Raw genomic sequence first — 23709 nt, forward strand, 5'->3', positions numbered from 1 at the left:
TCACTAGGCTTCCATGGCCCATGTAGGCGTTGGCAAGTGGTGATGACGTGAGGTGCTAGCACCATGGCAACAGCTACAACCAGTGGGTGGAGCACCGTGTGGTTTGCAGAGCCCCAGGCCAGTGCGTGCCGAGGCATAAAAACCTCAAATAACAATTAATTATTTATACCCCATAGAACTGAAAAAAAGAACACTTGTTGATTGTACATATATAACCTGATTGCAATCTTGTGGAGGGGGGAGAAAAGGGAGGGAGGGAGGGAGAAAAATTTGGAATTCTAAATTTTGGGAAAATGAATGTTGAAAACTACCCTTACATGTAACTGGAAAAAATAAAATAAATTTTAAAAAATAATAATGCGGGGCAGCTAGGTGGCACAGTGGATAAAGCACTGGCCTTGGATTCAGGAGGACCTGAGTTCAAATCCAGCCTCAGACACTTGACACTTAACTAGCTGTGTGACCCTGGGCAAGTCACTTAACCCTCATTGCCCTGCAAAAACAACAACAACAACAAAAAATAATAATGCACTGAGGGGGTAGCTAGATGGCACAGTGGATAAAGCACTTGTCCTGGATTCAGGAGGACCTGAGTTCAAATGTGACCTCAGGCACTTGACTCTTACTAATTGTGTGACCCTGGCAAGTCACAACCCTCATTGCATGAGATAGCATTGATGAGTTAAGCAGGCTGAGCTTGTGCATCCTCCCCTGAGCCTGGGACCTAGGATGTATATGCCTAGAGAACTCAGTTCTCCTCCTCTTCATGTGGATGTAGCCTCTTTATCAACTCACTCTTATTCTGGGAAATCCCTTTCCTTCCATACTTGATACACAGCCTTCCAGAGGGAAAGGTGTGGGGGTGCTGAGGGGAATGGCCTACTTCAGCTTATTCACTTTCCTTTGTGACTGTACCAATTTGTGCCTATTTGGTGTATCTTCATGGAGATTATTCTCTCTCTCAGTAATTTTTTTTAATAAACATTTTTATTTATAGTTTTGGGTTCCAATTTTTATCTCCCCTTTCCTCCCCTCCCTCCCTGAGGTGGTAAGCAATAAGATATAGGTTATACATGTATGATTATGTAAAAATTACCATATTAGTCATTTTGTATAAGAAAACTTGAATAAAAGAAAAAAATGAAAGTGAAAAATAGCATGCTTCAGTCTGTGTTCTATTAATATCAGTTCTTTCTTTGGAGGTGGATAGTATGTTTCTTCAGTAGTCCTTTGGGATTGTCTTGGATAGTATTGTTGAGAAGTTGTCATTCACAATTCTTCATCAAATGATATTACTGTCTGATATTACTGTCTCTGTGCACAATGTTCTCTTGGTTTTGCTCTCTTCACTATACATCAGTTCATACAAGTCTTTCCAGGCTTTTATGAAATCATCCTGCTTGTCATTTCTCATAGCACAATAATATTCCATCACCATCATATACCACAGCTTGTTTAGCCATTCCCAACTGATTGGGCATTCCTTTGATTTTTTTTAGAAAATTATTAAAACAACAAATTCTCAGTTCCATTAAATGTATGGCTCCAAACCCCCAACCAAGTTTACACAGCAAAAATCCAAATTGAGTTCATAAAACCTCAGTAACTGAAATCTCCTTTTCAAGTATCCCCAAATACATTTAAATAAGTAGAACTGCTACAGATTCAATAGTTGGCTGGTTTTAATTGGTTTGAATACATAACAAGAAACCCAAAATATTACTTTAAAAGGTTACAGTTTCCAGGGCAGCTAGTGGCTCAGTGGATAGAGCACCAGCCCTGAGTCATGGAGTACCTGAGTTCAAATCCGGCCGCAGATACTTAACACTTACTAGCTGTGTGACCCTGGGCAAGTCACTTAACCCCAATTGCCTCACTAAAAACAAAAAACAAAAACAAACAAACAAAAAAAGGTAACAGTTCCAAAAGTTGATAGTTCTTTCTCCATCTTTAAAAAGAGAAGGATAAACAGCAGGCTTTCTCCACCTCAACTCTAATCCGTTGGGTTGGGTAAAAATAGGAAAACAGATGAGGCAAAGAAGAATGGAGTAGGTTTCTGTTCCAATAAGCACAGGGAAGAGCTCAAGCTAAAGTTATCAGTAAATATCCATTGCTTCCTGCTGACCATTGCTGGCAGTATCTGGGCTATCCCTAGCAGTAATTGGACTTTCCCTTTTCTACCGCACGGTTTTCCTGGTTTACTGGATTACCTCTTGTGCTCTACTGTGCTCAACCCTGCATTAAAAAGTTCATTACGGGGCAGCTAGGTGGCTCAGTAGATAAGCACCAGCCCTGGATTCAGGAGGACCTGAGTTCAAATCCGACCTCTGACATTTGACATTTACTAGCTGTGTGACCCTGGGCAAGTCACTTAACCCTCACTGCCCTGCAAAAACCCCAAAAAACAAAAACAAAAAGTTCATTATAAGGACTCTAGCATCTCCCATATTGTTGCCCTTCTAAGTCACCTTCAAGGTCAAGTCTCATCTTGGGAGAGAGAAGAGGGAATTCTTCCATTTTCCCCAAACTAGTACATACTAGGAGATGCTCTATACAAAATCACCCATGCTGTCTACCTCTCGGACCTTCAATCTTTGTTAGCCTCTGGGAGGGATGTTACATTTGTTAAGACCAGTATGAATTAATTCAAAATGTAATAAGCAGGAGCAGAAGAACAATATAAAGGAAAACAACTTTGAAAGACTTCAAAACTCTCATCAACTCATGTCCAATCATGCCTTCAGAAGACTAGTGATGAAACAAACATACCTTCTGCTTCTTGGGAAAATGGTGATGGATAGAGTGGAGAAGCAGAATGAGACACACATTTCAGATATGGTCAATGCGTTCATTTGTTTTGCTTGATGATACTTATATATTACCAAGGAGAAATTCTAATGGGATGAAGAGGGGGAAGATGAGTTAGCAGGAAATTACAGAAATGAACAATTATGCGAGAAAAGAGCATAAGTAATAAAAATGCAGAAGGAAAAAAAGTTCAGATAGGGATATAAGCAGAGCTTTAATATACACTTAAAGAACAAACTATATAACAGAAGCTAATAGTTTTATACAAAATCTTTTTTCTTATTTGTATATTGGAATGCTTCTGTTGGATTTAACAATTATTACATTCATAATAAAAAAAATTTTAAGAACTGATATCATTTCCATACCATAATAGGATTTTAGTAGAGGTCCTTGCTATTTATTTCATTCCATTTCTGTCCTTTTTTCCCTTTCAATATACCTTTTAAACAACTCCTCTTCTACACATTCTTTGTAAGGTCAACTTGGACAAGTCTGTTGTTCAATATAAGCAAGAATCTTTGGTTTTAATCCATTGGGATCATTTAGTGGATGGCTCATGACTGAAATTCTAACAATTTTAATCTTCCCTACTTGTGAAAAAAGGGAAGGGGGAGAGGTATGTGTGCATGATACTCCTGAAGACTTAAGCAGAGCATTGCAAAACTACCTGCATAAATGATGATGTAGTTCTATGACATTGCTAGTTGAAATATGAACTGAGTACAATTATTATTATTCTAAAATGTTTCTTTGCTTTATTTTCAGGGAGAGACTAACAGGATAATAGCCTCTCACACAATGAACAAAAATTCATCTAGATCTCATTGCATTTTTACAATATATATTGAGGTATGAAACATCACTTCACCTCACAAACGATGGAGAAAATTGACCATTTTGTACAACTAATCAGCCTATTACACTGCTCTTGGATGTCTAACCTCTGTTTGATTATTCCCCAGGCTCATTCAAGAAGCTTATCTGATGAGAAGTACATTACTTCTAAAATTAATTTGGTGGATTTGGCAGGTTCTGAGAGACTGGGGAAGACTGGGGTAAGTAGCTAGGAGAAAATGTTAGTTCATTTAACAAACATTTACTTAATACCTACTACGTGGAAGATATTCTATAAATGCTGCGGGAGATTAAAAGATAAATAAGGCATGATTCTCCTCAAAGAGTTTCTATTAAATAGACTAATAAAAAGACTACATATTCATAAATTGTGAATACAAAATATGTGACACAAGTATAAGAGATCCACATGAAGTACTATGAAAGTTTAGAGAAGAAATCACTTTTGGCTAGGTAGATCAGAGAAAGCTTAGTAAAGGGCTTGGCTTTTGAGATGGCTCTTAAATCAGTGGTAGCGGGGCAGCTAGGTGGCGCAGTGGATAGAGCACTGGCCCTGGAGTCAGGAGGACCTGAGTTCAAATCTGGCCTCAGACACTTGACTCTTACTCACTGTGTGACCCTGGGCAAGTCACTTAACCCCAACTGCCTCACACAAAAAAAATATTAGTCAAATCAGTGGTAGGACTTCATTATGTCAAAAGGGGAGTCAAATAACAGAGGAGCATGGTTCTTGATATGCCATCTATGCCAATTTCAGAGTGGTATCTAACCTTGTCAAGATTCCATCAACAAGTGACAAATGATACTAGGCAGTATACGATCAGATGTGGAATTGTGGCTCATATACTATAGATTTTGGAGAAGGAGGTAATATAAGCTGAAGGTGTGTTGTACTCTTGCCACCCAGAATGGAAATGGGACTGTCACAAGGATGATTAAAAACAACCACTAGGGCCTGAAGAAAGAGCCTTCCTGGGGAAAAAAGGCATGGTCCAAGGTGTGATCTGACTTTAAGCCAAAGGCCACTCTGAGGCATGACTGATTTCATTGAAAATATCAAATCCAGGGGTAGCTAGGTGACGCAGTAGATAGAGCACCGGCCCTGGAGTCAGGAGGACCTGAGTTCAAATCCAGCCTCAGACACTTGACACTTACTAGCTGTGTGACCCTGGGCAAGTCACTTAACCCCAATCGCCTCACCAAAAAAAAAAAAAGAAAAAGAAAAAGGAAATGTCAAATCTAGTAGGTGAGGTAGAAGGCAAAAAACAAAAAATAAGATTCAAATATACTGTTGGACAGAGAAGTTATTGCTTTCAGTGTACTGGGGGCCTGGGCCCTCAAGTGGAGTCAGAAAGTAGCAGATTCAAAAGATATCTTTGAGCAATTTGGAACTATGCCCAAAGGACTATAGAACTGTGCACACCCTTTGATCCAGCAATACCACTGCTAGGTTTATATCCCAAAGACATCCTCAAAAAAGAGAAAAAGACCTATTTGTACAAAAATATTTATAGCAGCTCTTTTTGTGGTGGCTAAGAACTGGAAATCAAAGGAATGCCCATCAACTGGGGAATGGCTTAACAAGCTGTGGTATAGGATGGTGATGGAATATTATTGTGCTATAGGAAATGACAAGCAGGATGATTTCAGAAAAACCTGTAAAGACTTGCATGAACTGATTTATAGTGAAGTGAACAGAACCAAGAGAATGTGAAAAGCAACAGCAATAATGTTTGATGAAAAACTGAATGATCTAACTATTCTCAGCCATACAATGATCCATGACCATACCAAAGGACTAATGATGAAGCAGCTTGTAATAAATACACTTGAAGCCTCCAAAGAAAGAACTGTTATTGATTGAACACAGACTGAAGCATGCTATTTTTCACTTTCTTTCATTTTTTTCTTTTATTCAAGTTTTCTTATATAAAATGACTAATATGGTCATATTTCACAAAACTGCACATGTACAACCTACATCTGATTACTTACTGCCTCAGGGAGGGAAGAGGGAAGGGAGGGAAGGAGGGATAAAATTTGGAACTCACAACTATAAATAAAAATGTTTTTGTTTTTGTTTTTTTTAAAAAGATATCTCTTGGGGCAGCTAGGTGGCGCAGTGGATAGAGCACTGGCCTTGGAGTCAGGAGTACCTGAGTTCAAATCCAGCCTCAGACACTTAACACTTACTAGCTGTGTGACCTTGGGCAAGTCACTTAACCCTAATTGCCTCACTAAATTAAAAAAAAAAAAAGATATCTCTGAAATGATGTAGTCCAACCATTCCTTGAGCAGGACTGGGCTCTGTAACAACCCCATTAGAAGCCTGTGCTTGGGGATCTCCATTGATGAAAACTCCACTACTTCCTGAGTATTCTACTTATTAAATAGCTTTTAAGTTTTTTTTTTTTCTCATATAAAGTAAAAATCTAACTCCTAAATTTCTGACTACTGCTCCTCGTTTGACCCTCTGGGACAAACAGAACCACTCCAATCCTTCCATTTAACAACCCTTAAAATACTTGAGACCTACTATCATGTTCCCTGCCCCTTTCTCCCTCACCACGTTTTCTCTTATCTAAGCAAAACACCCCTAATTCCTTCATTGATCCATATTTAGCTTGGCCTCCAGCCTTCTGATCACTCTCCTCTGGATGTGTTCCAGTTTGGCAAGATTATTTCTAAAATGAAGCCAGCATCACTAAATGTAGTGATGCTACGATGTGGTCTGATTAGGAAATAACAAACTGGACTCCTTATTCTGGGCACTGTGCCTCTATTGATTTGGCTTCATATTCCATAAAGGTTAGGGTTTTTGTTTTGCTGCCACTGGCAGCTTGTAATGCACTTGAAGCCTCAGCTATTTTTTCATACAGACTATTGTCTAGTCACCCCTCGCCCATCCTATATTTATGCCATTTATTTTTTAATACAACCCTTTCATGTTTCATCTTATAGTCACAAATTGATCATACCTTTTGACCCAGAAGTTCTATTGCCAGAATTCTCTTCCAAAAGCAAGATATAAAAGAAAAAAGAGAGCCTCCTACTTGTACAAAAATCTTCGTTGTTTTTGGTTTTAAGACTAAAAAAATTGGAGGAAACACCCTAGATGTCCAACAATTAGGAAATGACTGAATAAATTGTTATAGTAACTTAATGGAATGATATGCTGCCAGCTATATGGTACAGTGACTGGAGTGCTAGGCCTGGAGTCAGAAAGACTGCTCTTGGTGAGTTCAAATTCAGGCTCAGATACTTACTAGCTATGTGACCCTGGGCAAGTCACTTAACCCTGTTTGCCTCCATTTCCTTATCTACAAAATGAACTGGAGAAGGAAATGGCAAACCACTCCAATATCTTCACCAAGAAAACCCCAAATGGGGTCACAAAGGGTCGGACATGACTGAAAAACAACTCAACAACATGATGCCATAAAAACACAATAATATAAAACATGCCAGGAAATAGAGGAAAATCCGTATGAGGTGATTAAGAGTAAAATCAGTGGAGTCCAAATGGTATATACACTGAATAGAACTAAATGGGGGAAGAAAGGGAAAATGTAGGTCTGTAGTGGCAATACTTGAACCTTGCCTCAAGAGGGACACAGAACAAGGGAATCTTACTTGCTTTTTGCTGATTCTGCCTCATTAAAGGATACAGGGTTGGTGTGTGATTTACCCCCTTGTTTTTTTATGTTTGTATGAGTATTTTGTTGATAGCTGTTAAGTTTATAATACATTTTAAGATAATTGTTATCCTCATATGATAAAAATAAATTTACAATAGCAGCAGCTGATTGAGTAATGAGAGACCTGTGATTGCAGGCAGGCAATTTCAATCAGCTGTGGGAGATCTGTGCTTTGCAAGTATGTTATAATGACAACCCATAACCCAGGGTGCTTGATTTACAAATAGGAAAGATGAAAGAAGAGAACCAAAGCAAATGGTCGTGATCTTACAAAGGCAGAATGTTCGATTGTTCCCAGACCTAATTCCCCATGTAGGAAATGATCTGAGTTATGAAGTGAGTGCATCTGGGCCTTTGCTTAAATTTTTCTCAAAATTGAACCTCTTGGTTCATAACCTATTCTTTTCTTTTTCTTTTTTCTTTTTTTGCAGGGCAATTGGGGTTAAGTGACTTGCCTAGGGTCACACAGCTAGTAAGTGTTAAGTGTCTGAAGCCGCATTTGAACTCAGGTCCTCCTGACTCCGGGCTGGTGCTTTATCCACTGCGCCATCTAGCTGCCCCAGTTCATAACCTATTAAAAGAGAGTCGACAAGACTCTTGAGGACAATCCTAATTGTGAGGATATTTTGATATGTCACCTGAAGATCAGAGGAAGGAACTGAGAATGTCTAGCACAGAGAAGAAGAGATTTAGGGATGTTTATATGGAAGAAGGGTTAGGCTTCTTCGTCCCATTAGGCAGAACTAGGACAAATGGGTAAAAGACGGAGAGAGGCAGATTTCATCAAAATAAAAGAAAAAACTTATTAACAGTGCTAATTTTTTTATTATTGATTGAAAGTGGAATAAACTGTCTCAAAAGGTAGAGAATACCCCATCTCTGGAATCTATTCAAAGATGGAAATGACCACTTGTCAGGGATATTTTAGATCCCTTTTGCTTAAAGTAGGGAGTTGGGCTACGAAATATTGGGCGTCCCTTCCATTTCTAAGATTCTATGATTACATAGCATTACCTCCAAATGAATTTTCTTAGGCTTCTAGGACCATCTGTTGAAAATGAAAATTCTCTATGAAAAGTTTTCTTGTTTGAAACAGTAACCCCCTGGGCCCAGCAAAAGGAACTGAAAGGTTTCTGTTCTTTTAAGATTGATATAAGACATTCCAAAGGTCTGCATTTCCACTCTTTAAAAAGCCTGGTAGAGGGGCAGCTAGGTGGCGCAGTGGATAGAGCCCCAGCCCTGGAGTCAGGAGGACCTGAGTTCACATCCGGCCTCAGACACTTGACACTTACTAGCTGTGTGACCCTGGGCAAGTCACTTAACCCCAATTGCCTTGCGCAAAAGAAAAAAAGCCTGGTAGAGTAAGGTGAATTCAGGTCTTAATTTAATTCTTTCAGCAAGAACTTAATGGGTAGCTACTATGTGCTCAAGGTTGCTAGGACTGAGACATAAAAGTAAATATGAGATACAGTGCCTGACCTTACAAGCATAGATAACTGAAAAGTTAAACAGGGCACTTAAGACTGTCATATAAATGACATCTTCAGTCTTCTGGAATTCCAGTTGCTCACTACCTTGGTCAGAGTTCTTAAGTCTTTCTTTTACAGTGTTGTGCTCATATTAATCATTTCCCAGTTCTGCTCATTTCATTCTGAATCAGTTCACAGAAGCCTTTCCAGTTTTCTCTAAATCCACCCTTTTCATCATTTCATAGAGAGTAATAATGTTCCATTATATTTATGTATCACAGTTCAGCCATTCCCCAATTGATTGGCTCTCACCTTCCCCACCCCCAACCCCACCCCAGTTCCTTGCTACAAGAAGTGTTCACTTTAGCATTTAAAGCTCTCCCCAATCTATCTCCTGACCATCTTTCCAGACATTTCATATTGCTCCCCTTCGTGCCAACTCAAGTGTTTGCCAAATACCCTTTTCCGATCTCTTTTAGATCCCCAGTTTTTGTGCCATCTCTGGCAAAAGACCTTTCTTGAGCCCTCCAGTTGCTCTCATTTTCCTTCCTAATATATATACTTTATCTGTCTGTGTATCTGTTGTACCCCACCCCAGTAGAATATAAGCTCCTTGAGAGCAAAGACCTGTTTCATGTTCTGTTTTTATATTGCCAGTAAGTACCTGGCATAATGACTAGCATGTCCATGGTACTTAATAAATGTTTGCACTTAAATCAAATCCATTATGTCCAATATTTGGGCAGCTAGGTGGCCCAGTTGAGAGAGTACAGGGACTCTTCCTGAGTTCAAATCTTGCCTCAGTCACTTACAAAGCTGTGTGACCCTGGGAAAGTCACTCAAGCCTGTTGGCTTCAGTTCCTCATCCGTAAAATGAGCTGGAGAAGGAAATGCAAACCAGTCCAGTGTCTTTGCCAAGGAAACTCCAAAAGGGGTCACAGAGAGTTGGACATGACTGAAACAACTGAAAAACAACAATAAATTATCTCCATCTCCTCCTTTCTATTCCCACTCCCACTACCCTTATGCAGGCCTTCATTTCTATTTTCCCAGACAAATAGCTTCATAGCAGATCTTTCCTCTACTCTCTCCCTGCAGTCTGCAGTCATATCTTTTTTTTTTTTTTTTTGTGAGGCAATTGGGGTTAAGTGACTTGCCCAGGGTCACACAGCTAGTAAGTGTTAAGTGTCTGAGGCCGGATTTGAACTCAGGTACTCCTGACTACAGGGCTGGTGCTCTATCCACTGTGCCACCTAGCTGCCCCTTCAGTCATATCTTTTTTAAAAAGATTCTAATTTAATTTCTTTTTTTATTCTGAACATTTAAGGCAAATTAAATGAGCATCTTCATTTATATTATAGAATACAGTCCATTTTTCATATTACTACAAAAAAGCCTGCACAAGCATAGGTCTGATCTTGTCACTTCTTTGCTCAGAACTCTTTAGTGACTCATTGCACAGTGATTAATGTTAAAATCCTGTGTCTGGCATTCAGGGCCCAATGCAGTCTGACACTGCCCTATTCTGCCAGCCTTGTCTCTTACTGCTAACTTCCATTCGAACTGGCCTACCTGCCAAACACTCTGCTCTTTCCTGCCTCTATGCTTTAGCTTGTTCTATTCCCTGTGTTTGTTGAATTCTATGCATCGTTTGGAGGCCAACCAAATGCTTCCTCTTCTGCAAGGCTTTCCCCTGGTCTCTGTGGCCAGAAGGATCTCAGATGGCTCTTGGAGTTGCAAGAATCTATTTCATTTGTTTAACATTGTGTATTAATGTTTTCTGTGTTTTTGGCCTATTCCTCCTGTTAAACACCATGAGGGCAGGGAACTATGTCTTATCTAAACTTTAAGTTCCCGCCCCACCCCCACCTCCCCACTCCCTGGCATTGGGCTCTGCATACAGTAGGCATTTAATAAATCATTGTTATTGTGAAGGAAGAGTTTACAGAATTGGTGCCTAGCAGGACATGGGTAATAGTTGTGAGGTTCTGAACCCAAGTGATTGGGAGAATAGTATTACCACTGAGTAATAACGAATGAGCAGAGCTGGTTTTGGCAAATGGGCCTCTCCATCGGAAGTGAGATGTCTGAACCATCTGACCTTTTTTTTCCTGCATCGTAGTCAGAAGGGCAAATCCTGAAGGAAGCTACATACATCAACAAGTCCTTGTCCTTCCTGGAGCAGGCCATTATTGCTCTAGGGGACCGAAAGAGAGAGCACGTCCCCTTCCGGCAGTGCAAGCTCACCCACGCTCTGAAGGACTCATTAGGTAAGGGAATCAGAATTTAGGTTGATATAAAATTGTCAAAGAAAAGCATCATGGCTTATCCAACCAGGCTTCTATATGTGCCAACAGGAGACACTCACCATTGCTTTTGACAGTGTTAAAACAATAAAGAGATAGAAGGCATCTGAATTCCATCAAGACCTCTGTCTCCTCATCTCTTCTTTTCAAGTTTATACATACTTTCATGTATATTTTTCTCAGTGACCATCATACATAGTAGAATGAGTCAAAAGCATGGTATATGTTCTTTGTCTATCTGACTTTCTCTTCTTTACTCTCCATTTTTTTTTGTTTCATTTTCTTCTCCTGCTATTTCTTCTTTTTTTTCCTTCCTTTCCTGCCATTTCTCTCTTCCTCTTGTCTCTCATTTTCCTATGTATGTGTCTCCACCTCTGTGTTCATCTCCTTATTTTTTTTCTTTCTTTGCTGGGTGTGTCTCCTCCACTATGCACACTTCCCCCCAACCCCATCCCTCACTAATCATCACAGGCATAGTAGGTAGAGATTTGGCCTTGGAGCCAAAAAGATAAGACCAGCCTCGGACACGTTCTGGCCACCTGACCCTAGGCAAGGTTCTTGCATGGAAGGGGCCATCTTGCATGGGTAGAGTAAAATCACTGATCTAGTTGCTATTCCCATTTTCTAATTGATATAACTTTAAGGGGATTGTCTTAGCATGAAACCCTTGTGGTTTATGGCCTGTCTTCTTCCTTTGCAGGGGGAAATTGTAACATGGTCATTGTGGCAAATGTCTATGGTGATGCCACTCAGTTGGATGAGACAGTAAGTAGAGGGGACAGTTACTTTCTGGGATAGATTTTTCTTCCCAAGAACATGAATTGCCCTTTGCCTTAAGAATGGGCAAAAGAGAAGAAGATTCTTTGTGCATCCTATTTAAACCCCTTTTCCAAAAACAGGTTTTCAAGGATAAGTTCACAAGGCCCTGCTATAGCTTAATCATTCATTTTGGCAAATATTTATTGAAAATCAACTGTGTGCAAATAACTGTACTTCAGTACTGTAGGGGACTTGAATATGAGACCCCAGTTTTCATCTCTTAAGAATTTATCCCGGGGGCAGCTAGGTGGAGCAGTGGATAAAGCACAAACCTTGGGTTCAGTTGTACCTGAGTTCAAATCTAGCCGCAGACGTTTGACACTTACTAGCTGTGTGACCCTGAGCAAGTCACTTAACCCTCATTGCCCAGCAAAAAAAAAAAAAGAATTTATCCCATAGAGAAGCTAAGACAAGTAACCATACAAATAACCAAAGTACAGAGGTGTTTTTGTGCTGTGAGAGTTCAGGGGAGAAGAGATTATTGAAAGGATCAGGGAAAGCTTCATGGATAAGATAGAATTTGAGTAAAGATTTGTGGGGAAGACATTTGATATGCTGGAACTACCTGTAAGCAATAGACCAGGGGTAGGAAAAGAGTGACTTTGTTTAGGGAATAGTCAGAAGTCCAGTCTAACCATTGCATAAGGTACTTAAAAGGGAATGGGGTGGGGAGTAGGGGGGAATGAGCTTTAAAATGGAGATCAAAGAGAGGCTTGAATCACAGTAGTTAAGGCTTTATTCATCAAGCAATGGGGAGTCACTGAAGGGTTTAGAGCAGGGGAATGACATGATCAGAGTCATCCTTCAGGAAGACTGATGTCACAGCAGCATGTGTGAAGATTAGAGGGAAAATTTTGAGAATGGGAATGGGGAGACCAGGTAAGGGGGTTGGCTGTTACGGATTTAGAGTGGTGGCAGTGAGACAAAGAAAAGAGAGGATTTCAGAGATGTTATTGGGGCATCTGGGTGGCTCAGTGGATAGAGCAGCAGCTCTGGAGTCAGGAGGACCTGAGTTCATATCTCACCTCAGACATTTACTAGTTGTGTGACCCTGGGCAACTCACTTAACCCCAATTGCACAGAGAGAGAGATTATTAAAACTGGTGACATTGGATGTGAAAGGAGAGGGAAAATCAAAGATGTCTGGGAATTCAAGCCCTGGTGACTTCAGTAAAGGGTTGATATTAAATAAATAAATAAATGAAATAAAGGTTTGATATTTCTATAAATAGGAAGCAACATGGCATAGTGGGTGGAGAGCTGGCCTCAGAGCCAGGAAGGCCTAGATTCAAATCCCACCTCTGGGGCAGCTAGGTGGCACAGTGGATAAAGCACAGGCCCTGGATTCAGGAGGACTTGAGTTCAAATCCAGCCTCAGACACTTGACACTTACTAGCTGTGTGACCCTGGGCAAATCACTTAACCTTCATTGCCCTGTTCCCCCCCCCCAAAAAAAGAATAATTGAAATCCCACCTCTGATACATACTGGCTATGTGAACTTGGTCAAATCACTTAACCTCTTAGTGCTCCAGGCAACACTTTAAGGCTACAAGCTGCAGAGAAGGTATGACCTACATTAATAAGAGGGAACTCCCTTCTGCTGATAACCTTATAGCTTGGAATTCCCTATACCAGTGAAATCTCAGGTCCAGTCCCTATCTCTAATATAGAGAAATAATGAGAAAAAAAAAGAAAGAAAAGAGAAATAATGAAGTATTCAAGTAGTAAGGAGCAAGACCTGATTTGGGGGAGAAGATGATGAAGTTGGTTTGGAGTAGGTATATGCTATACCAGTGGGAAATTCAAGTATAGATGTCTAACAGACAGTTGCTATGATATTCTTTAGGTCAGAAGAGGCATCATCAGTTCTGGAGGTGGAGATTTAGAAGGCATAGCCATAAAGATGACAGTCATGAGTAGATGAGACCACCAAAGGAAGAGTGAGGATTGAGGAGTAAGCCTTAATGAACACTTATATTTAGACATCAGGAAGTAAGAGAAAGCAAAAGTAGGAGCTGTCATAAAGGTTGAATGAACAGGAAGCATCAGTATCACAAAAAGCAAAAAAAGAGAAAATTTCAAGATTATTCTCAATAGTCTCAAATAATGCAGACAGGTCAAGGAGAATAAATACTAGGAAGGGTCCTTGGATCTGGCGATTACAAGATCCTTCACAAAAGTTTTAAGATGGTGATGGATGTGGAAGCCGGATGAAAAAGGGTTGAGGAAAGAGTGGGTGGTAAGCATGTTGAGGGAGTATGTAGAATGTACTTATTCTCTTTTTTTCTTTCTTTCTTTCTTTTCTTTTCTTTCTTTCTTTTTTTTTTTTTTTGGTGAGGCAATGGGGGTTAAGTGACTTGCCCAGGGTCACACAGCTAGTAAGTGTCAAGTGTCTGAGGCCGAATTTGAACTCAGGTCCTCCTGAACCCAGGGCCAGTGCTCTATCCACTGCGCCACCTAGCTGCCCGGAATGTACTAATTCTTTTGAGGAGTTTGGTGGTACGAGGAAGTAGAGCAGGGTTTAGGAAAGGATGTTTGTTGTTGTCATTTAATTTGTTTAGAATGAAGGAGATGGGGGCAGCTAAGCTAATTTCAAAACATCTTCATTTATCATTTATTTCTAGTTTGAGTTTTTTATAGCCTGTCATTTTATTTAAGGTCTTCACGGCCTAGCTCCCTCTGTTCCCGTTATGGCTACTGATTACTGTGGGTAAGAGAACCTAGCATCCTGACTTGTAAGTTATCTATTAACTGGGGTCTAACTCCCTTTTGGAGCTAATATCTCAATTAAAGCTTGGGTCTTAGGTTTTTCTATTAACCCCTTTTTTGCCTCCTACATCAGATAGAGCACTGGTCCTGGAGTTAAGAGGACCTGAGTTCAAATTACAGACACTACTGTGTGACCCTGGGCAAGTCACTTAACCCGATTGCTGAGAAAGAGAGAGAGAGAGCTCATTTTGGATGACCTTGATGGTCTCCCAGGAATTTCTTACCTCAGAGAAGTTAGTAACAAACTTTCTCGGGCTTTCCCCTTCCCAATTAAAGATCACATCTAAGTCTTTTATCTGTATGTTGTTCAGTTGTGTCCAACTCTTTGTGACTACATTTGGGGTCACAGTATCTTGACAGAGATATTGGAGTGGTTAGCCATTTCCATCTCCAGCTCATCTTATAGATAAGGAAATTGAAACAAAGAGGGTTAAGTGACTTGCCCAAGGTCACACAGCTAATAAGTTCCTGAGGCTGAATTTGAACTCAGTTTTCCTGATCCCAGGCCCAGTGCTCTATCTACTGCACGGCCACCTAGCCTGCCTCCATCTTTATCTGCATGGGGGTTGCCCAAATCAATTGGGAGTGAAATCCCTTTGCCCTCACTCATTTTTTCCACAGATGTCAGAGTCTTTTGCATTCCTGAAGCGATTTTAAGTTCTGGAAAGGCCTGGTGGATTTGGCACAGCCCAATCAGTTTCCATAAAGGGCATTTTCCATTTGAAAAGAACATAGGGATCACTTGCTTCAGTGCTCTGGGGCTTCTCCGCACCACTATGTGCAAAGTGAAGTCTACAGTGATGTGTGGTCCATGTCAAACCTGTGCTTCATTGCAGTCAGGCTACAGCCTTCTTAGCGTCACAAACCTCTTTGGCAGCCTGATGGGGTCTGTAGGCAGGGTCACGAAGGAAATACATCAGTGAGACACCACTATCAGTCTTTTAAAACAAGTCGACAAAAACAAAAACAAAAACAAACAGAGCAGCTAGGTGGCGCAGTGGATAGAGCACGGGCCCTGGAGTCAGGAAGACCTGAGTTCAAATCCGGCCTCAGACACTTAACACTTACTAGCTGTGTGACCTTGGGTAAGTCGCTTAACCCCAGTTGCCTTACCAAAACAAAAACAAAACAAAACAAAACAAATCGACAGACCCCAGGTTAAGAACCCTTGTTCTCAAGGGACTTCTGCTGTACCAACTATACTGCAAAGTGGCAGGAGAGAGACTCGATGCAGTAAGTGGTGAAGACATGGAAGTAGCCTAGGAAGCCCAAACTGCTCAGCAGGAGCTTCCTGACAGTTCACTTTTGTTTACTGATATTCTGTGGGAACAGAATAGGTATAGATGTTTCTTCTGCAGCTTCTAGTCCAAAAGGATAAATGAAATAGGGACTTGATGAGCCAGATTTTTTTGTAACACCTGTGGAAGAACAGATGTACATTCTACTGTTCAGGCCCTTGTTTTATGCAGCCAAATGAGCCTTTTGAAATGCCTGCCTTGTGACTAGGACCGTGCCCAGCGTTCTGGGAAATGTAAAGGAGTACAGTAACCCACCACTTCTTTGGGGGTCAGACTTCTAGCATCACTGAGACCAAAGGTATTGAAAGGATTTCTCTGAGTTGCCAAAAGGGCTGCAACAAAGTCTGCATACTCTGGCCTGGCACTGGGACCCCTCAGCACAGAGCCTGATTGATTTTGCTTTAATGTACAGTTTTGACCAGGTTGGTGATCCGGTTTCTCAGCCTCGAGAAGGTTAGAATCAGCAGATTAGAAAACTGCACACTTGTTAAAGGCAACCTCAAGTGATAGCAACATGGAGAGACGCTGCCTACCTGAGAGAGAAGCAGGAGTCAGAAAAACTGTAAAATCCCAGCAATCTGAAACCCTGCAGTAAAGCCGAAGCAGTGAATCTGAGGCGTCTAAAGAGGCCCTAGGGGCTTCACTGTATCACAACAGCACAGTAAGATGCTGGATGTGCCTAATGACCCAGTTAGATTTTGTTCAGCCTCCTTAGTTTAAGAGAGAATGGAAGTCTAGGATGCATTTAGAAAGATTTCTAATCCCATATGTTTAAAACTGTGTTGAGGGGGCGGCTAGGTGGTGCAGTGGATAAGCACCGGCCCTGGATTCAGGAGTACCTGAGTTCAAATCCGGCCTCAGACACTTAACACTTACTAGCTGTGTGACCCTGGGCAAGTCACTTAACCCCAATTGCCCCGCAAAAAAAAAAAAAAAAGAGAGAGAGAGAGAGAAAGATAGAGAAAGAAACCTGTAGCAAATATGTATAGTCAAGCAAAACTAATTTCTGTATTGGCCAGTTCAAAAAAGTGACCATAATGGAGAATTAAAACTATAGCGCCTTCAGTGGCCTGATTGCCTTCAACATAAGTAAATAGTCCTTTCTAGGCACCTATGACCCCTCTAGCTCTCAATGCCACAGATCGTGCTCTAATGTCCTATGACTAAAGCTCTATAATCTTTCTGATGAGCTTATACCCTTCCGAAGTGGGGCTTGAGTTTAGGAAGTAGAGGACCTGGTAAAGTGATTAAACCTCAAACAAGGGGACTCGTGTCTGGGATTTTAGTTTAGATGCTAAATGCTGATCGTCCTTACAAGGGTTGACATTTCAGAGGTTTTTCTGGCCCCTCTGTCTTCAAGGAAAGCCAGAGGGTTGTTAAACCACAAGCCTGGTCCAAAATGTGAGAATAAAGTGTAACAAAATACTTACTCATACCATCCAAATATATAAACAAAGGCACATTTGATTTGAATTAAATAGCACTTAAGCAAATATTCCCCACCCTCATTCTTAGTATTAGCCAACCTTCCAGCTTCCTTTTCAAATAGGAAGAAACTTTTTAAAGGGCTGAGAGCTCTTCCCAGGTATGGGTCACAGGACCAGGACACAGCTGTATCCATCAGAACCAGATGTTTGTCCTGCTGCTCCCTAAGGTGTCCCTGGGCTGTGGATCCACAGAACTTGCCAACATTGCCTCCAAGCCTCATTGTCTGGAGAAAGAGTTATACTAATCCCAAAGAGTTTCTCAGTAGGAGGCAGGGAGCCAGAAAGAGAGAGAGGAAGGACAAAAATATATGGAATGAATGAAGAACTTCTTATAAATATTTTTAAACATTTTGATATTTATACCAAAGCCTTTGCTGCTTTAATCACAGGTAAGTTTCTATAAAATAAAAAAAAGATGCTATATCTTATTCTACAGAGAATCCAACAAAAATATTCTACTATATTCCTTTCTCATTGGACTAAGAAAGTAGTTAGAAATTTTGGGGTTCTTGGTTCTGATTGTAAATTTGTCCCTGATTTCCTGTGAGACCTCAAGCAAGTTTATTTCTAATCTCTAACTCACACATTTCAGTGCTAAACTTCCCTCCTTTTTTAAGAGACATGACAGACTACTCGGTGTCATTATTGAGTCTTTGGAAAAGAAGAGATGCTCTGAGTAGGTTGAAAAGAGGACTGGGCAGGAGTCCAAGAAACTGACTTTCAACTCTGCCCTGCCTCTAGCCAGCTACAAAACCTTGGGCAAATAACTTTTCCTCCGGGCTCCATTTCCCCCATGTGTAGCCTTGGACTCATTTTACAAATGGTTACTTTCTGGGGCAGCAAGGTGGCTCAGTGGATAGAGCACCAGCTCTGGAGTCAGGAGGACCTGAGTTCAAATCTGGCCTCAGACACTTGACACTAACTGTGTGACCCTGGGCAAGTCACTTAACTCTCATTGCCTGGCCAAAAAACAAAACAAAACCAAAAAATGGTTACTTTTGGTGACTTCTAAAGTTCTTTTCAGCTCTCTCCCAACTTTCCAAAGCAAGACTAAATGATGCAGAAATGACCCCAACTCTATGGGATTAGCCTTCCCTCTTTCATTTAAGGAAAAGACTTTACCATTCTCCCTTCTAGGAATTCCACGGAAGGCATATTTATGGCCAGAATATACTCATCCATTCCTTTTCTAGACATTGGCTGATTAACACTGGCCTGAGTGTCAAGTTGATTAGCAAGTTTGAGGCTTACCAGTGAGTGGCCATGAAAGATAGATGGTTTTCCCCTCTAAATGCTATTGAATCTATTGACTTTGTGATCTCCTGCCATTACTCACCTAACTATTGAAACTATTCTGCCAGAAAGAAATGTTTTCCCAGAAGTTATTCAGGGAGGGAATGAGCAACGTCACCATGTGGGTCCAGTGGCTCCCAGCTTAAGCCCCAGAGATCTAGTGCTTCTGGAAAGCTACCACACTTGGGTATTAGCCTTCCGTCATTTATTAGACACTAATTACATGCTTTACAAATGTCTCTCCTCAGAGGTGATCAGGCAGATGTGAGCAGACCAATAAAAATGTGTCTAAGAACTGTTGGGCCATACTTTGTGATTAAATGTCCCAGGTTTAGAAGAAGGGAGCCCCAAAGCCACCTCCATTCTCCCCTCCTCTTTCCATTCATCAAATACCCCCTTCCTCACTTACAAAATAGACAGCTAGGCAAGCAAACTTAAAAATCAGTATTCTTCTCTTTTGGGCATTTTCTTGGGAAAGCTGGCAAACCTTTCTTTGTGAGACTGCTCCACAGCCAAGAATGCATGACTGAAGAATATGATAGCCCGTTTGGGCAGGCAGGGCCCAAGCCTTCTGCCATGCAGATGGGAGTGAGCATCCTCTTGGAGGATCTCCCAGTATGGCAGATGATCAGGCTGAACAAGGCGACTCCCCATTCCCCCAGAGACTTGAGAGCTGCTTACAGAAGGAAAAGCCACTTCATGATCACGACCATTTGTTTTTCAGCTCTCTTCCCTGCGTTTTGCCAGCCGAATGAAACTGATCACAACTGAGCCTGCCATCAATGAAAAATATGATGCAGAGGTATTTATTCACATTACTTTGGGGGACAACAAAGGTGAAAGCTAAATAATTTTTCCAGAGGCAGGCTGATGTAGGGCTGTAAACAGGGAATCGGGAGAATGAAACCTTGGGCCAGTGTTGCCCTTCCCTAGCCCTGAAAGATTAGACCAGTCCCTTTATCGCTTCGAATGTCCATTATCTCATATGTAAAATCCAGAGGGCATTCCAACAGATGGCCCCTGAGATGCCTTCCAGCCCTTAAAGTTCTGTGATTCTATGTCCTTGGGGACAGAAGACTCAGAAGATAACAGACTGTAATGGAACAAAGAGTGTCCCAGGACTCAGTGGATCTGAGTTCTAATCCTGACCCAACCACTGACAAAGGGCTTCTGAGCAAATTATTTCACTTCCCTAAGACATTTCCACTTCTGTCTAAAGAAGGAATTGGGCTAGGAGAGATCCAAAACCTGTTCCCAGGTTAACATTCTGTGCTCCAAGGCCACTTTCCATGATCACATTCCAGAGAATGTCCAATATGACAAGTTCCCTTCCAGCTGATTTGTTCCATGTTCTGTGTTCCTTAAAATCCCTTCCAGTTCTAACATTCTATGATTCAAGGGGTATCTTACTGTATTCTTCAGTATTTGGTCGCTTACCAGAATATAGAACATTCTGAGATGTATGGCAACCAGGTACACGACATACTGATAAAATGTTTCCATTATGGGACATGCAAGAAATTTTAAGCTTCTATCTCTCCCATAAATCAAAGATGTGTACTGTATACATCAGAAAATAAAGCTCAGCACACAGTAGGAGGACCCGAGGCTAAAAAAATCTGTATGCTCATTCTGACCCCAAACTGTCAGAGCCAAATGTGCTCCAGCCCAGCTTGCTTTTAATGAAATAACAAATTAAACTTACTGTATGCAGCCCATTGTCATAAGTACTGGAGATACAAAGAGCTTAAGGCCACTGAGATCAGTCTAGTTGGAGAGACAAGAAATATGCACATTGAATAAAGACTAATAATATGAGGCAGTGTCTATCGAAAGCTAAATGAGGATCTAGAAAGGAAGCCCGTCCCTTCGCCATCTGGACCAGCGGGTAAAGGAGCTCAGTAGAGGAAGAGATCTCTGGGGGCTGGGATAGTTAAGGAAGGCTTCCCAAAGGAGTTGCTTCAACTGGGCAAAATTCAGATAATTGGAGAGAAAAATCTCCACCTGGAGAAGAGGAAGTAGTAATTGTGTTACCACAAGCATGGAAGCAGGAGGAAAAGGATAAGGAAATAAGTGACTACATTTTATTTCATTACTATACCTGCATTTTAATCATTCTAGATTTTCTCTCACTCTGCCCCTCATCAGAATACTCTTTCAACAGCAACAGCAAAAAAGCCCCAAATTCTGGACTCCCAAATTGATTGAGATCAAATCTGAAAAATAGGTTATACTGATTTATAAAGAAAAATATGAAACAATCCCCCAAATAGGATGTTGGATTTGAAATAGTTTTGACTCATTTCCTTAAATCGATGAAAGATTCATAGGAATGCTATGTCAGTTATATGCTTTTTTATTTTTGCTGCTCCCAACACATTCCCTCAAGAAAATGCCTCCAATTTAAAAAAAGATAATTAAAGAAAAACGATTTGCTGGCAGAGGACACAATTGAGTTCCTATTTTGCAATAGTGCTTGCCCTAATGCAAAGGGCAAAAGAACTCTCACACCCAGAATATAGGATGGAAAGCCAATGGATGGGTAAAAGGATCTGAAGGCCTATCCCTTCCCCCATCATACTGGAAAGAGCACTGGACTTGGAGTTGGGAGACCTGGATTGTGTCCTGACTCTGATCATTACTTGTCATTTAGCATTTCACCTCTTTGATATTCAGTTTCCTCAAATGAGGATAATATTTACGTTTACCTCCCAGTGTAGTCGTGAAGGAAGCACTTTATAAATCATTGCTATAGAAATGTGAGCTTCTTGTAAAAAAATAAAATAAAATGAGACCTTTTAAGATGAAAGCATCATGGGGCAGCTAGGTGGCACAGTGGATAGAGCACTGGCCCTGGATTCAGGAGGACCTGAATTCAAATCCCGCCTCAGACAATTGACACTTACTAGCTGTGTGACCTTGGGCAAGTCACTTAACCCTCATTGCCCTGCAAAAACAAAACAAAACAAAAAAAAGATTAAAGCATCATAAAAGATATGAACGGGAAAAGTCTTTGACAAGTCCTATATTATGGACCGGAGCTTTTTCTATGTTAAAGCTACTCTGCTAGATGCTGTGGGGTATACAAAACCATAGTTTCTGCCTTTGGGAAGCTTACTGTCTAGCTGAGATAGACATATAAAAAGGTAACAATACCAAGCATTAAAGGATGTGTTGAATACGTGATATAGTCAGTATTATAGTCGTTCCCAGAAGGGAGGGAATACAATGGACTGCAATGCCAAGGCTTCTTTGGGGAGGTGGGACTAAACAAGGCCTTAAAGACTAGAAGCCAAAATCTTACAAATTTTAAATAAAATTATTAATGTTCATGACCTCTTGGGCTTCCTATACATTCAGAAACAAATCTTACCTGGGCCCTTACCATATATGGGACTTTGTGGTATGTACTCTGGGAGATTCAAAGATAAATAAGACATGTTCTCTGTCCTAATGTTGACTTAGTTCCTTCCTGCCTTCCCCCTCCCCCTTGCAAAAAAAAAAAATCCTCCTCCCTTCCGAAGTTCCCTATTACTGCTGAGGCCCAGTCCCTCATGCTTACAACCTAGAAGTCATCCTCAACTCCTCACTGTCTCTAGCCCCTTATATGCAATCTGTTGCCAAGTCCTGTTGATTGTACCTTTGTGGCATCTCTCACCAATGCCCGTACTCCCCCTTCTCTCCTCTGTCTGACACTGCTACCAGCCTTGTGCAGGCCCTCATCACCTCACACATGGACTATTCCAATAGCCTGCTGGTTAGTCTCCCTGGCCCAAGTCTCTCCCCACCTCAGTCCATCCTCTACTCAACTTCCTAAAGCACAGGTCTGACCATAGCCTCCCTCCCCTACTCTACCCTACTCTATAAATTCCAATGGTTCCCTCTCACCTCCGGGATCAAATATAAAATCCTGCGTTGGGCATTCAAAGCCCTTCAGTACCTGCCGTGCCTACCATCTTTCTAGTTTTCCTTCACTTTGCATCCCATCAATCCCATGACACTGGCTTCTCTACTGTTCTTTGACTCTGGGCATTTTCACTGTTTTTCTCCCATTCCCAGAATGTCCTCCTTCCTCATCTCCTGGTTTTCCTGAATTCTTTCCAATCCCGGCCAAAATCTTACCTTCTACCTGAAGCCTTTCTGGATTCTTCATCATTCTAGAGCTTTCCCCCATCGATTATTTCCAATTTATCCTGCATAGAACTTGTTTGTAAATGGTTATTTGCATGTTGTCTCTCCCATTTGATTGTGAGCTCCCTGAAGGCAGGGACTGTCTTTTGCTTTTTTTTTTTGTATCCCCAACACTTAGCACACTGCCTGACACACAGAAGGTGCTTCATAAATTTTTATTAACTAACAGAACTTACAGTCTAGTAGCGGGAGGTAAGGCCAGTGTACAGATAACTATATTGGAAAGTAGTCTATGTGAAGTCCCAAAGATAAGTACAAACAGAGCACAAGCAGCCCAGACAAGAGAAAGATCACTTCTGCCGGTGAAGTCAAGAAAGGCTCCATGAAGAAAGGGCCTTTCATCTGGACCATGAAGGGAGGGCTTCAGGGAGATGGAGAGAGAATTGAATTTTCCCACTGCCTTTTTCTCCCAGCCAGTTTATAAAATTATGATATATATGAACTAAAAGTATGCCAGCTCCTACTGGCAAGAGGCATTGTTAAATTTTCAAGTTACAAATCAGGGCTGGATTTATTGTTTATTTGGTGGTTTGGTTTTTTTTAATTTCTCCACTTAAGTGATGGAGTGAATGTTAACAGTGCAGATTAAACTTTAAAAGTATGTCCAGAGAGCTGGTTGTTAAATATTTACCATTCAATAAAACAAATATAGATGCATTCAAGGAAGGGTTTTTCTCTTGAAAGCTACAAGTTAACTAGTAGAAGGTATCTA

At 41.0% G+C, this 23709-nt stretch overlaps 1 protein-coding gene across 1 annotated transcript in view; it reads left to right on the forward strand.

The window, feature by feature from the left end:
- Positions 1-23709, forward strand: part of KIF9 (kinesin family member 9) — an 84081-nt gene that overhangs the window by 41286 nt on the left and 19086 nt on the right. Inside the window, 5 exon segments of the mRNA XM_043978199.1 lie at positions 3577-3660; positions 3774-3866; positions 10956-11103; positions 11840-11904; positions 19531-19608. Coding sequence (XP_043834134.1) covers positions 3577-3660; positions 3774-3866; positions 10956-11103; positions 11840-11904; positions 19531-19608 — 468 coding nt within the window.

Source organism: Dromiciops gliroides, chromosome 1, assembly GCF_019393635.1.
Source record: "Dromiciops gliroides isolate mDroGli1 chromosome 1, mDroGli1.pri, whole genome shotgun sequence".
In the NCBI taxonomy this organism is placed as follows: domain Eukaryota; kingdom Metazoa; phylum Chordata; class Mammalia; order Microbiotheria; family Microbiotheriidae; genus Dromiciops; species Dromiciops gliroides.